Source organism: Tribolium madens, unplaced genomic scaffold (genome assembly GCF_015345945.1).
Source record: "Tribolium madens isolate multiple individuals breed KSU strain unplaced genomic scaffold, Tmad_KSU_1.1 Scaffold_2;HRSCAF=44;Tcas5.2_LGX, whole genome shotgun sequence".
In the NCBI taxonomy this organism is placed as follows: domain Eukaryota; kingdom Metazoa; phylum Arthropoda; class Insecta; order Coleoptera; family Tenebrionidae; genus Tribolium; species Tribolium madens.
In genome coordinates this window covers 6,295,521-6,308,933 of record NW_025400995.1, presented here as the reverse complement: position 1 = coordinate 6,308,933, position 13,413 = coordinate 6,295,521, and the positions used below count along the sequence as shown (strand labels likewise).

Below are 13,413 nucleotides of genomic sequence, written 5' to 3'. Positions count from 1 at the left end.
TGGAAACGAATACTTTAAAGTCAGCACTTTATTTATGACAAAAACTATGAATTTAAGCAATTAACTAGAATAATTTATAAATAGTATATCATACATTACATATAACATTCAATAAATTTATGCCTTGGTTTATTTGCTCATGATCAGTGTTTAAAAGAAATATACTTACAAATAATCACAGATTAAAATGCTTGGTGCTTATCTGATATTATGAAAGCATTGTGCAGTAGCTTCAACTAAACTTCACAAAACATTTAAAACCTAATACCAATCAAATTTAGCGCAGTTTAACTCAATTTACTTCTTCTTAATTTTTGGTGAAGTTGATTGAAAAACACTAGAAGCGGACATCAAGTTTTCAATGTATTGGCCCAAAACTTGATTCTCAGATCGTAATTTAAGATTCTCTTCTTTAACACTATCCACCCTCTGTGACAAATCATCGAGGGTGTTTTGTAACTCCAAAACTTGAGATATCAGACGAGCTTTCTCCTCTTGTTCATCTGGACTTGTGTCAGGTTCTAAACTGTTGTGTTGGGGACTAGAGCTGCCGTTTGTGAATGTTGACTGAATTGAATCCATGCTTCTACCATGAATCATACTAGATGAATTGCCGTCCGACATGGAATTTTGCTCGGGCTCATCGTTTATTATTACTAAGGGCAGTAACCTCACTTGGCAAAAAATCAAAAAATTACAATTTAACATACCTTGAGGGTCGTCGTCAGCTAGAGGAATATTGTTTATATCGTCCTGGAGTTTGGCTCCCGCCATCCTACTATTTTAATTAATTAATTAAGAATTTATTTCTGATCCCATCAATTTTGACGTTTTTGACGTTTGAGAGAAATTGAAGGTTCTATTACGCAGGCGAGAATACAGAACCTCGAGAATAAACGATTACGAGAATTCTCCAAGCACCACCACCTTTGGTTATTTCCATCAAATCCCAAAGAAGAATGCATTTGTAGAGAGTCAAGATGAAATACTTCATCGCGTTTATGTGATCTTAATAATTACTCCTAATATATATTAGCGCAGCAAAGAGGGGTTTTGGGGGTCATCCCCCGCCCCCCCATCAAAATCAGGCAAAATTATCGTGTAGTGGTAATAAAACTAAAATTATACTTTTAAAACAATCAAATTAAACATTTGAATTTTCTATACAATAATTTTCGATGTTGTCATTTTGTTTTTTGTTTTTATTTTGTAAATTGAGTCAAAAACTGTGCCTCCAATATTATAATGTTTTTGTGCATACATATTATATGCATATTCTAAAATTCTTGATCGTTTAGAAGTTATATTTGAATTAATATTTAAGATATTTTTAACTTTATCAACAATTTTCTCGATAACTATTTAACGTAGGACAATTGTAGATAAAAAATTTAGTTTTTTTTTTCAACGGTACTAAAGAAAAAAAACTAGCGTCAATGATTCCGAGGTTATTAGATTAGCAATGAACCTCTTCAGATACAAAAAATCGCCCAAAATTTCGACAAAAATCGAAAAAATTAAAAATTTCAAAATTAAACCATTTGCACTCTTGGGGGTTAAAGAGACTTAGAAAAGTACAAAACGTTGTAAAGATGCAAGAAATTAATTTTTGGTCAACAATTTTTTACTAATTTAAATTCAAATACTAATTTGCAATAAACGATGGCGGGCGCATAAGAACGCGAACTTTAAAACATGTGCACATAAGTATAATAAAAGAGAGAAAGAGCGCATAAGAGCAAATAAAAACGCAAAGCATAATAAGAAAGAGAAAGGAGCATAAGAACAAAAAAGTGAACAAAGCATAAGTAAGGAAAAGTGCATAAAAAAGCATAAGAGCTTTTTTTATTTCGGTGTCACAATGAGCATTTTGTGCGATTGTTTTCAGTTACACAAAATGCTTTTTGTGACAATGTTTTTAAAAACATTTTTTGCTACATTTCTATCATCATACTGTGAGAAATTGTTATACTTATTTCATTAAAACTAATGCAATTTAAGCTATTTTCAATTTAAAAAAATTGGAATACTTAATTCTCACTTTTAAGTAATCTTGATACTTATTCTTCAAATTTTAAAAAATTGCAAATTTTTCAATTTAAATCAGCAAATCAACACCTCCGTTTTCTGAAATTTACTCTCTACAATTTTATATTCCTGTGGGATGTAGTGGAAAAAACCGAGATGTTTCTACTTCTGTGGAATTCCGTTGTTACTAAATTCTTGTAATTTTATTTTCTCAATTTATGAAATCATTACCTATCAAACAATCAAACACACAGTACATTGGGCATTTTTAAAGAATTAAAATAAATTTCTCTGTTACATTTAGTCGTAGTTAAGACATTTTTAGAAACAATTAATTAAATAAATTCATCTATAACGCACATTTTATCCATAATTTTTGCTCCGAGCAATTTAAAATGAAATTAATTAATTACAGCACCGCAGAAGTCGAGATAAAACTATTTTATCAATAAAAGTGAAAGTTTTAAAAAAATAAATATTATAGAAATCTGTATTAGGTAGAAAATACCTAGCGATATTTTTTATTTTTTCACGAAATAAAACCGTAAAATTCGATTCTACATGACGTAAAAATAAATATTTGCTGTTATTTAATTTGTTTTTAGTAATGACATAAATGTAAAAAGATAATGCACTATGCAGGGGATTTGTTAAGATGGCGTCGCGATAGCTATGTGAAAAAAAAGAAAACGGTGTTGATCTTCTTAATCCATGTCCATGATAAAATTAACCAAAATAATGTATTTCACGGAAATAGAAAGTAAACAAAAAATTTTGTTCGTTTTGATTAAGTCTTGAAGCACACTTTTGAAAGTTTTTCTTTTGTTTTGTTATCAAAACCGTGTGAAATATTCTAATTTGTTGGGGTAAGTGTGTACTAAAATAACAAAACAGAATTTATGTGGAGATAAACTTGAGTAGATTCCGAGACACATGGAAGGTTTTGATGCAATTTACTATGAGGAAGAAGAAGAAAATGTCGAAGAACCTGAATCAGCTGATGTCTCTTTGGTTCCTGATCCCGTTGTGATCAGGGGTGCAGGCAACATGACTGTGTAAGTAATTTAAAAAAAATGCCTAAAACCTACTAGTGATTTACTTACTGGCAGATTTGGACTGAGTAACCGATTTAGCACCGAGTTTCCTAGTGGGCTCGTGTCGCGTGTAGCCCCTGAAGAATTCACCGAAACTGTAATGCGTATAAATGCAATTTTAAAAAAGACATTACCAGTTAATGTGAAATGGCTTTTTTGTGGTTGCTTATGCTGCTGCTGTACACTAGGTTGTTCACTGTGGCCTGTTATTTGTCTTAGTAAAAGGGTAAGTGAGTGTGTTTTAAAAACAGGTGTTTAGCTTTTGTTTCAGACCCAGCATTCCTTAAATAAACTTCTAGAATGGGAGAATAGTTACCTTTATAATAAACTAGGGTTGCATTGGCGTTTGACAAAACAGCAATGCGATTCGTCATCCATGATGGAATACGTAATTTTAATAGAGTTTTTACCAAAAATTCCTATATACAGACCAGACTAGCACAGATTTAACAAGCTAATGTAAATATGTAGCATTAAACAACGTATGTATAAATAGACTTCATTGGGAATTTCTACCATTTAACTTTGTATATAAGGCATTATATGTGATAGTAGACATATGGATGGTTTGTTGCTTTTTTTAATCGGTAATTACTAAATTATACAATAGTACAAATTGTAATAAGAAATATTTTAGTAACGTGAGGTGCTGTGTACTCATATTTTCCTAATCAACATATTAAATTTGTATGTCAAGCTAATTGTGTATATTTATGATGAAATATAATTGGAGTTAGTTGCTTATGGTTTAGATTTATAACTATAATTATTTGGTTTCGAACATTTGGGTAGGGAATGTTTTAAAGTTGATTGTTCCATTTTTTCGAGAAATGGCTTATCATATCTGTACTTTAAACATATTTTTGTGACTTGTTTAAATGTTACTTTGAAAATTGTTTAGAAGTTAATTATTATATGAAATGTAGTCTAGTAAATTGTTAATGAACAACTGTGTTTTCTTACAATGTCTATTTTCATTAACGGTACACATTAAAAAAATACTTTACATTTATTTCAACAAAAACAGATTTACAAAACTTAAGGCCTATTCAGGCACAATTATCACATTTAATATGTGGACAATCACATGGTAATACTCAAGACAGTTAACTTAAGAAACAAAATTCTTTGGGAACTGTCCTTTCAGGCCGTTGCATTCCCCGTAAAGCCAATCATCGGACACTTTTTTGATAACTTTGACTTTCTGTCCGGGTTTTAAAGGCAAATCTCCTGCCATCTGAGGCGTAAATTCATATAAAACTGTAACTATTTGGTCTTCACCAGGTAAAGGCACTTGGATTTGAATAAAATTTTCAGGAAATATTCCTTCCTTATCACAAACTTTTCCATACAACCACTCACTATTAACTCTTCTTATTAGTTCCACTACGTCATTGACCTGCAAAATCCCATAATTAGAAGAAAACTTTGTAAGCTAAAATTTGGGAAATTACCTGTAGTGACAAGTCGCCAGGTTGTGTAGCTGGAAAATCAAACAAAGCAATCCCATATGGTGTTATAACGTCAAAACCTCCTTTTGGGGGACTTGGAGGAGGCACTTTTGGCATTGGTGGTGACCCATTAGTTGCTGCTTCCTCTTTGCACTTCTTTGGAGGAGCTGCACGAATTATTCTTGGTTTTGCAGCATTTGTAGTCTCCTTTACTTGCATATTGGAAGTATTGCTTAACCAATTTATTGTTGACGCATTTATATTAAATAGAGAATTATCATTCTCTAAACTTTTTTTACTAGAACTTAGACTGCTAGTACTGCTACTGTATGAACTTGAGACACTTCCTCCAAACTGGTGAGTACGTTCTGGTTTTGGTGAACTTGGGGGGCTCCATTCGATCAAATTTGGAGTCCTTTGAGTTAGGTTATACGACGACTTACTCTTGTATTTCATAAAATTCGGAGGTGGAGGCCTTGGAGGTGGCTTTTTCTTCGATTTTTGATGGAACATGGATAACCAAATAAATAAAAAGGATTTTCACTTTGACAGTTAGGAATAAGGCAAATAAGGATAGGAAATAAGTATCGATATTCCTAAAACTTCGATGTTTGTCTGTATACATCGAATATTTTACATCGATACTTAGTATTACAATAAATCGAAATAATTCGATGTTTATTTAAAATTCTTTTTCTGCTTCACTAATTCTGATTAAACATAATTTATTAATACTACAACGTACATTAATTTTTTGATTCGATATTTCTATTATTAGTCCAGCGATGATGGAGCGAAAATTACATTATTATCCCATTCAATGGGATCCCCACTGACAAATTATACAGTGGACCAATACAACATTGTACGCTTCGTTATGACAAATTCTCACTCAAAAAATTAAATAAGAATGATAAAATAATAAAACACGAAAAACCATCACATTTGGCACCATTTATGGTGAAAGAAACATTTTTTGAATTCAAAAAGAATTCTGTTACAATCAGAACCATTTTCTTGTCTACTGACGTAACACAAGGAACAAACTTGTTCTCGAGATCTTTCCTTGAAACCATTTTTTTACTACTGATACTTTCCAAAGTCATTCCCGATTTTTTTCACAAAATAAAACGTATCGAAATGGTTTTCGGGCATAAAAAAGGAGTGAGTGGCACTCTAAACGAACTTAATCGAAAGACTTAATTTTCAAAAAAAAAAGATAAGTTGACTGTTCTGTTCTGTTCCTTCGGATCTGGGACAAGTTTTCAAATATTATATCGTGTTATAATAAAAATTGGCAGAAATAAATGCCTTATTTACCACGTGCAGAACCCGTAAAAAAATATAGATTTTGAAAAACTGGTACATAACAATTTTTTGTGAAGAAATCTGTCACTGGTTAAAATTAATTTCCGCATTTCTAAGACACCTTGTATATTGTGGTTATTATAAAGATCAATATGTCAAGAACTCTTAATAAGCCCTTTTGATGAGATGGGGTAAAAAACTCTTCGTTTTATTCCAATGTTTTTAATTAACAAACGTATACTCTCTTAAAAACATTTTTTGCTTCACGACTAAACACCAAGTACAGTTTTAAATCACATGATCTCTGTTAGTTTAACTAAACAAAGACGTCTTTTGTTCAATACAATTACTACTGCTGGTCCCCTATTCCAAAGCTAAACTAAATTAATTTTTTCAAAATTTACAAATTTGATTTCATGAAAGGTTTTAAGTATGATTTGAATGATTTGTTTACTGGCTCGGAATTAAGTGGACTTTTTGACGCTTCTTCGTATAATCTTTCATATACGTTTCCGTCATAAGCTCCCAAAGTAGAACCTAAAACCTCGTCACGAATATCAAAACTGTCAACAATTCCAATTGCATTGGGACGTATAAGTGCCAACAGTTCTTCCAGCCAGTCCTGGAGTGTTTCTACATCTTGTCCGGTGATATTCGTAAACTATAAACACATTTACGTTACATTACATACTAAATTATCAATTTACTTACTCTAAAAAGATCACCCGTTAATCTAAGTGCAGTATAAACGGCATACAAATTCATAAGTTGAATCAGCACAGTTTTCAGTTCCTTAGAGACATTCAAACTATTAACCTTATTGTAAAAGGTTGTAACAATGAAACATCTACAGTGAGCTTCAGCGGCCGCTACAAGTTCAATTGAAGTCTCATTCCAGGCATCTTCGTATTTCTTCCCATTTCGTACTCTTGCATTTATACGGTTATTTGCCAGTTCGATTTTGCTACAATTGAAAATCTTAATTTAACAAATCATCAATCAATTTAAATCTCCACCTCGATGCAGTTTTCTGCAATGCGTAAATGATCCATTCTACGGATTTTTCAAACGGATTGTTACTTATTTTGCGTCCTAAGTATGCAACAGTGGCCAACTTGTCCAATTTATTACGATTTTGCCAGGACTTTATAAGAAAACGTGAGGTTTGCAGTAAAAGAACAGTGTTTTCGCCCTCATAAGTGCACATTGCCGTTACTAAGCCGTAAGTTGAAGGAAGGTTGGACGAAGTCATGTAACCGTGGCCTCCACACGCCAAACGACAAATTTCCACTCCACTAGCTGCGTCAGCACTGCTCACAGCTTTCAGGCAACAGGCAATAGCATGAAGCTGAAAATATATTAGATGATTTAACCAACTTGATAAAAAACTTACTTCAGGCAAGCTTTCTAGTTGTCCAGATTCAAGTTCGTTAGTCACATTGTTGTAAATATCCCACAGCCAAGATCCGCTATATTGGAATGCAAAATAAGTAGCGATTTGAGGAAACAATTTATACTGTTGTGTTACGAAATCGATAATTTGGGGTTCCGGTTCACTAAAACAAATTAACTAATATTTTTTTACTTATTACACAGGGCGACCCAAAAAAGGCATCTCGTGACAACTTGACAAATTATATATTATTTTGTTCGTCTCAGTGAGACAAATCAAATGCACAAAAAAAATTCAAAAGACTTTGAACTAAATATTTTTTTTCTAATTAAAATGAATTTAAAATACTTTAATTTTAAAAAATCATTACTCAATAACTATTAGGCCGATTTTCTTCAAATAAAGACGATTCTAAAGGGATGGACTTGCCCTTTAGAACGATATGAAATTTGAATTTGAATATTGGCAAACTTTTCTTCGAACACTGTTCAAAGAAGTTCGAAGTAAATCGAAATATTCTAAGAAAAACCCTACGAGTAATTATTTTTTTCATCATCACCATCGTGATTATTAGTTGTAATCCAAATTTTTAAAAGAATATACCGAGTAGTTCTTTGAAGCTAAGGTTTGCTAATAAAGCATTGCGCCATATAGGAAAAATGCATGTTAATCTTACTTAAAATTGCATTTTTATAAAAGTATTTGTTTTAAGACTCTTCTTTTGCTTAAAAATGCATCTTCTTTGTTCTAATTAGAATAAACAAAAACTTTTTCTTTACTTAAAACAAAAAAAGAGTACCTGCGTACTAATTAAAGCAAATAAAGAGTTTTTTCGTTCTGAAAATGACCACTGATCATTGAGCAAAGAGGATCTAGAAGTTTAAGGTACGAGCCTTAAATATAAGGCCAAATCTTTTTCAAATCAAGTCACATTCCATTCAGATTTCGACTTGTTCACTTTGTTCTAGCTTTCTGAATTTTTTTGAAAATGTTCTGAGCAAATGCTTTCTCATCACTTTCGAGTGATGTTAAATGCAATAAGTCACCTGATTTATTTTGTTGGTACTTTCTACGATTAGCTTCAGTTAGCTTGTAGGTAGTAGTTGTTGTGATAACAGTTGCACATGAAGCAACTGACTTATTGCATTCAACATCACTCGAAAGTGATGAGAAAGCATTCGCTGAAAAAACTTTCAAAAAAAAGTTCAGAAAGCTACAACAAAGTGAACAAGTTGGAATCTGAATGGAAAGTGATTTGATTTGAAAAAGATTTCCTCAAAATGATATATAATTTGTCAAATTGTCACGACATGATTTTTTTTGTCGCCCTGTGTTATTAAAGTGTAACTTACTCGGGTTTGATTTGTGATTGGTGACGAACAGCACTGTATCTTGTGGCTATAGTTACAGCTTTTCGCAAGTAATGTGCAGCGTCTTGCACTATTACAACTCTGACAAAAATCATTGTTCCATAAGTTAATTTACTACTGGGTGATTTAACGTAAGTGCCATCCTAAACAACTTTTTTAATAGTGGATCGAATTTAATAACATTACTTACAGGCAACACTTGACTATTTTTCATTAACATATTGATTCTTGGTATTCTAACATTGTCAAAACCAAGATAACCATTGTTGGTACTGTTCATACCAAGTTTGCATCCAATTTCACCTATTTTAATACCTGGCAAAGGCTCATGGGTTTCCTCATCGCGAAGTTGAACGATAAATGGATGTATCCCCTGACATGTGCCCTTTGTGTACAGCTGGGCGACCACAACGGCGTAATTCGCAGAATGACCCACTGCAAAAATTAGTTACAAGTGGTTATTATCAATTTTTTGTACTAACATCCTCCTGGCCACCATTTATAAGACGTTAGAGTTGGACTGTGCAGAACAAATTCCTCTGTGGAAGGATCGTAAGTGGCAGTTGTTTCAAGACCTCTGATAAATGTTCCATGACCTAATTCAGTCTGTAAATATGTAAAAAAATAAAAATTGCCTACATAAATTCCACCAGCGTACTTGTGCGTAAGTTCCTATAATATCACAATTCCACGCTTTTTGTATCCATTCGGCTTGTTGTTCTATTGTTCCCTGTCCCATCAGTGTTGGAATGAACATAACATAATGCAGCGTTAATGGATTGCCATCTTTCAAAATTGCAGAACCTAACTGGCCACCCAATATTTCTCTGTAAAACGATAAAATCGATAATTAAAATCTTTAGTTAATAAAAAAGTTGACAATAAAAGAGTTGCTTATTTTGATAATGATAAGTTTTATTTGTGGTTAAGTAGACTACATTCAATTTTAAAAAAATGTTTAAATGTATTGTGTTGACCACAATTAAGAAAAAAATTAAAATTCTGATAGTACTTTGCAGTGCTTCCATTTAAAAATAATTAAAGTTAAATTTAATTGTTTAAACTATACCTATTGACATTATTAAATACGCTTGAAACTATAATTACATTGTTACGTAGTTATAATGAAAAATATATAAAACTGTTTATTTATCACTAGGCACGTAATAATTTTTTATGTCCCAGTAGCATTATTGGATGTTCATGGCCTTCAAGCAAAACAGGTTTGCAATTTTTCTATTTACAAAAGTGTTAAAAAAGAGGTCAGTACATAGACATAAACGCGTACCTTTAAAACACAAAACCACAATAATGTATTTATTAAAAATTTATTTAAAAAAGTCCAAATAAGACTGAAAAGTAAGAATTCAAAAAAATCTGAAGAAAAGATCAAGAAAACAATGTACATATAGAGTTATAATATCACTTCACAACACATAAGTACTAAATAATATACTTAGCAAAAAGTAATATAAATGCGTAAATTTGGAAATGGAGGACCACAGTAACGCGAAGAATAATATTAAGATGTTAAAAATTTGTTAAAAAGCAGGATGAAAATACTCAAAGACGTAAACGGAATAAAATGAAGTAAAATTACTATTTCCATATTGTTTTAACGTTAGCATAGATGAACGAAGAAATCGCATTTCATAATAAATAATATATTTTCCTTGCCTCAAATATCGCACGCCACTGGTAAATGGCAAAGTTCGCAATGTAGATAACGTAGATGAAACAAAGTTTTCCATTATATTAAAATTAGGTTCTTCAATAAAATTGACAATGACTTGATAACTGATAAGATAACAAATAAACTGGAAAGCAAAGAGTCATACACATGAGAAATAAAATAAAGCCCTTTTGGCAGCTGCTACAAAAAAATAGTCAGATTTAACATATCAAATTTGAAATAAAATTTTGTGAATTTTATAACTTGGCGACTTTTTAAAAGAGGAAGAAATGAGAACATATAAAAATTGAAAAATGAAAATAAGCTTATCTACCCAAATACAATTAAATACAATCAGATTACAATTACATCAGACCTGATATCAAATATTGTAATCTAATCTAAAGAATTTATAATTGTTACGAAAGTTATAAAAAAGCTGATTTGCAAACTTTCATACCTGAAATTATCCATACCACCTTTGCCTTCATTCTGAAGCTCTTGCACTTTTCTGAATATAATACAAGCTTTTCGTACAGCATCTTCATATTTTTCCTTGTGACTTAAATATTCTAATGGGACTTTGGACTGTAACTCTGGATCTTCGAGGAAAAACTTTTCTAAAAATAACAAATATTTTAATTTTCCACAATGACAGGCCCTATTGAACTCATTAATTTTCGTTACTTAATTGCATGGAAGTGAAATTAGAAAGTTGTTCTCTCTTGTGAAAGCAAGTATGTAACTCTTTAGTTATTTAATTGAGAGAATAGTGATATTGTCGATTGGCACTAATAGTTCGATAAGCAGTAAGTCAAAGATATTACCAAGAATGGTCCAATCATCAAACATCAAAAAATAAAACATAACCACCTCAGCGAAATAACAATGAAAAAATTTATTTTTTTGTCAGTCTGTTTGTTTTTAAAAAAAATGTACCATTTATCAAACTCAAAACAGCTTTGCCAACTATAAAAATTTCAAAAGGAGAAGTGTCACAAGCTGACATGTTCGCGAACAATTCAAAACGTATACAGGGTGCGCCAGAACTCGCGCCCCAGAGAAAATTTTCAAGTAAGGTAAGATACCTGGAACATGAAAAAAATGTTTAAAAAATTCTATCTGTCAAACAATTTTGACATTTATTTTTTGACATTTGACATTTTTTTATATCTATTTAATGATACTGATTATCTTGTATATGTTTTTTTACAATTATTTAGTAAAGGGACAAAAATTTTGCCAATAAAACCTACAAATAACATTGAACAGAGTTACAATTTAGGATACATCTTCCTTGTTTACTCTTTTAATAGCCTATAGCAATAAAATTTGGAAAATTATTTTTCCAACAAAAATAAATAGAATCATAGTGCAAAATTTTAATTCTCATAACTTCGAAATTTTTATAGATAAAATTTTTTTAACATTTTTTCCATGTTCCTGGTATCTTACCTTATTTGGCCTTTTTCTCTGGGGCGCGAGTTCTGGCGCACCCTGTATATGTAATTAAAATTCTAATTTAAAAATCTTTCATTTGACAAAAAATAGTGAATTTACTTGATCATACAATATAATATATTTTTCTTCATTGGCCCTTTTGTAACTAGCAAGAACACATATTGAAAGTCATAGTGGCTCCAGTTTATGACACAGATTGTTTTTTTTTATTCAGAAAGTAAAACCATTACACCTCAAAAAATACAGTTGCGATGTTATCATTTTTCGAGTACCTATACTTGAAGCAATAATAACTGACATGTAGATAAATCAAGTTTCACACTTAAAAAAAGCTACATACATACAATATTGCAAAAAATATCATCACAATAAAAAAATAACTTCTTATTTCTGAAACACTCTATACACTTGAAAATAATTTCAGATAATAAAGTAGATTTAGTATCCCCATATGATACATATGATATATATATATATACAAATTTTTAAATATTTTAACATTTAAAGGTCAACAGACTTTACTAACTTTATTCCCTTTTCCCATTAATTGTAACTAATGTAAAATGACCTTACTTAATTAATGTTTGATTTAGAGTTTTGTGGTCTAGGAACACAACCTGGGCATTAAACGAATTTTATTGTATACATAGGTATATTTTTAGAAGAGAAAAAATTAAAAACCGCATTTTTCTTCAAATTATTTACTTATTTAGCAATTCAAACTAGGAAAATTTCTTCGTGACTAAATATTTCAAAGACAGAAACTAGAAACTGTTTCTTCTTCTATTAGATCCAAAATTAGAAATCTTGCTAGAAACTATATAGTAATCTAAAGAGTGGATTTGCTGGTGTGACGTAAAAATTGCAGAACATAATTATTTTTATCGATTTCTCGAAGAACCACTGATCACATAATTTATATGTGATTAAGATGTTCAAAGTTCATACCTCTGCTATGTCTCTCTTCTGTTTTTGTTGCACTGCCATCCAGCAAGTGTGTCAGTTCTTGAGTATTAAATGTACATTTTTTTCTCTCTTCAACAAGATCAGGGTTTACCGATTTTTTTCTGTTCATTTTTGTAATTTATACAAACTAAACAAAAAGATTACAAACTTTGAACCACTATCATCAAACACTGTTTGACAGTCCTACCACATCACTACACTCAACACTCAGTAATTAATCTATTGCGAATGCCAACCCTGCCGACAGAGGGCGCGTCGATGTTTGTCAACCTTGTCATACACTAAACAAATAATCTGTGACAAATAATTTAAACTCCTCATAGATCAGGTGATTAGGCGAATACTTTGCACTCTTTCGTTGACTGACTAAAATTTAGAGACACGTGATCTGCTGCTGATCAACGTAAAACGCAAATTTCATCTAGTGATTACCTGTTCTCTTTTAATGAATTTAAATTTTCACGTGTAAAAATTAAATAACGTAGCTATTATTTTGAAGATTATTAAAGAGGAAAAGTACCCTTTCTAACAACCAATTCTGATTTTCAAACACATCAGAATAATTTCAATCGGCTAAAATAATTTTAAATATTCACCTGGGTGCATAGGCAATTTATTTGATAAGAATTTCAAGAATTTTGGTCAATTTGGATGAAAAGTTGTATGACCA

General features: G+C 31.2%; 4 protein-coding genes across 4 annotated transcripts; 1 reads left to right on the top strand and 3 right to left on the bottom strand.

Annotated features, from left to right (window-relative positions):
* Positions 1 to 13: 13 nt before the first annotated feature.
* Positions 14 to 869, bottom strand: LOC123006390 (short coiled-coil protein homolog). Its single transcript, XM_044400832.1, has 2 exons — positions 711 to 869; positions 14 to 656 (listed from the first exon to the last, which is right to left on the bottom strand). The coding sequence occupies exons 1-2, from the start codon at positions 772 to 774 to the stop codon at positions 298 to 300; spliced, it is 423 nt and encodes a 140-aa protein (XP_044256767.1). The 5' UTR covers positions 775 to 869; the 3' UTR covers positions 14 to 297.
* Positions 870 to 2,669: 1,800 nt separating this feature from the next.
* On the top strand, positions 2,670 to 4,071 carry LOC123006344 (cysteine-rich hydrophobic domain-containing protein 2). Its single transcript, XM_044400762.1, has 4 exons — positions 2,670 to 2,894; positions 2,950 to 3,083; positions 3,138 to 3,348; positions 3,394 to 4,071. The coding sequence occupies exons 2-4, from the start codon at positions 2,962 to 2,964 to the stop codon at positions 3,559 to 3,561; spliced, it is 501 nt and encodes a 166-aa protein (XP_044256697.1). The 5' UTR covers positions 2,670 to 2,894; positions 2,950 to 2,961; the 3' UTR covers positions 3,562 to 4,071.
* A 41-nt stretch (positions 4,072 to 4,112) lies between these two features.
* Positions 4,113 to 5,169, bottom strand: LOC123006343 (SH3 domain-containing protein 19). The gene is made up of 2 exons (XM_044400761.1): positions 4,577 to 5,169; positions 4,113 to 4,521 (listed from the first exon to the last, which is right to left on the bottom strand). Exons 1-2 carry the CDS (start codon positions 5,084 to 5,086, stop codon positions 4,234 to 4,236), a joined length of 798 nt encoding a protein of 265 aa, XP_044256696.1. The 5' UTR covers positions 5,087 to 5,169; the 3' UTR covers positions 4,113 to 4,233.
* A 918-nt stretch (positions 5,170 to 6,087) lies between these two features.
* Positions 6,088 to 12,965, bottom strand: LOC123006433 (probable peroxisomal acyl-coenzyme A oxidase 1). The gene is made up of 10 exons (XM_044400901.1): positions 12,726 to 12,965; positions 10,777 to 10,936; positions 9,303 to 9,471; positions 9,127 to 9,250; positions 8,835 to 9,079; positions 8,627 to 8,787; positions 7,275 to 7,437; positions 6,898 to 7,229; positions 6,593 to 6,845; positions 6,088 to 6,542 (listed from the first exon to the last, which is right to left on the bottom strand). The coding sequence occupies exons 1-10, from the start codon at positions 12,850 to 12,852 to the stop codon at positions 6,282 to 6,284; spliced, it is 1,995 nt and encodes a 664-aa protein (XP_044256836.1). The 5' UTR covers positions 12,853 to 12,965; the 3' UTR covers positions 6,088 to 6,281.
* Between the last annotated feature and the right edge of the window lie 448 nt (positions 12,966 to 13,413).

Coding starts and splice junctions, on each gene's coding strand:
- LOC123006344 (XM_044400762.1), top strand. CDS start 2,962: ATGGAAGGTTTTGATGCAATTTACTATGAGGAAGAAGAAGAAAATGTC. Junction 3,084..3,137: donor GGTGCAGGCAACATGACTGT/GTAAGTAATTTA, acceptor ACTTACTGGCAG/ATTTGGACTGAGTAACCGAT. Junction 3,349..3,393: donor TTATTTGTCTTAGTAAAAGG/GTAAGTGAGTGT, acceptor CTTTTGTTTCAG/ACCCAGCATTCCTTAAATAA.
- LOC123006390 (XM_044400832.1), bottom strand. CDS start 774: ATGGCGGGAGCCAAACTCCAGGACGATATAAACAATATTCCTCTAGCT. Junction 657..710: donor AGCTGACGACGACCCTCAAG/GTATGTTAAATT, acceptor TACTGCCCTTAG/TAATAATAAACGATGAGCCC.
- LOC123006433 (XM_044400901.1), bottom strand. CDS start 12,852: ATGAACAGAAAAAAATCGGTAAACCCTGATCTTGTTGAAGAGAGAAAA. Junction 9,472..10,776: donor GGTGGTATGGATAATTTCAG/GTATGAAAGTTT, acceptor ATCGTTTTACAG/AGAAATATTGGGTGGCCAGT. Junction 6,846..6,897: donor TTGCAGAAAACTGCATCGAG/GTGGAGATTTAA, acceptor TTTCAATTGTAG/CAAAATCGAACTGGCAAATA.
- LOC123006343 (XM_044400761.1), bottom strand. CDS start 5,086: ATGTTCCATCAAAAATCGAAGAAAAAGCCACCTCCAAGGCCTCCACCT. Junction 4,522..4,576: donor CTGGCGACTTGTCACTACAG/GTAATTTCCCAA, acceptor GGGATTTTGCAG/GTCAATGACGTAGTGGAACT.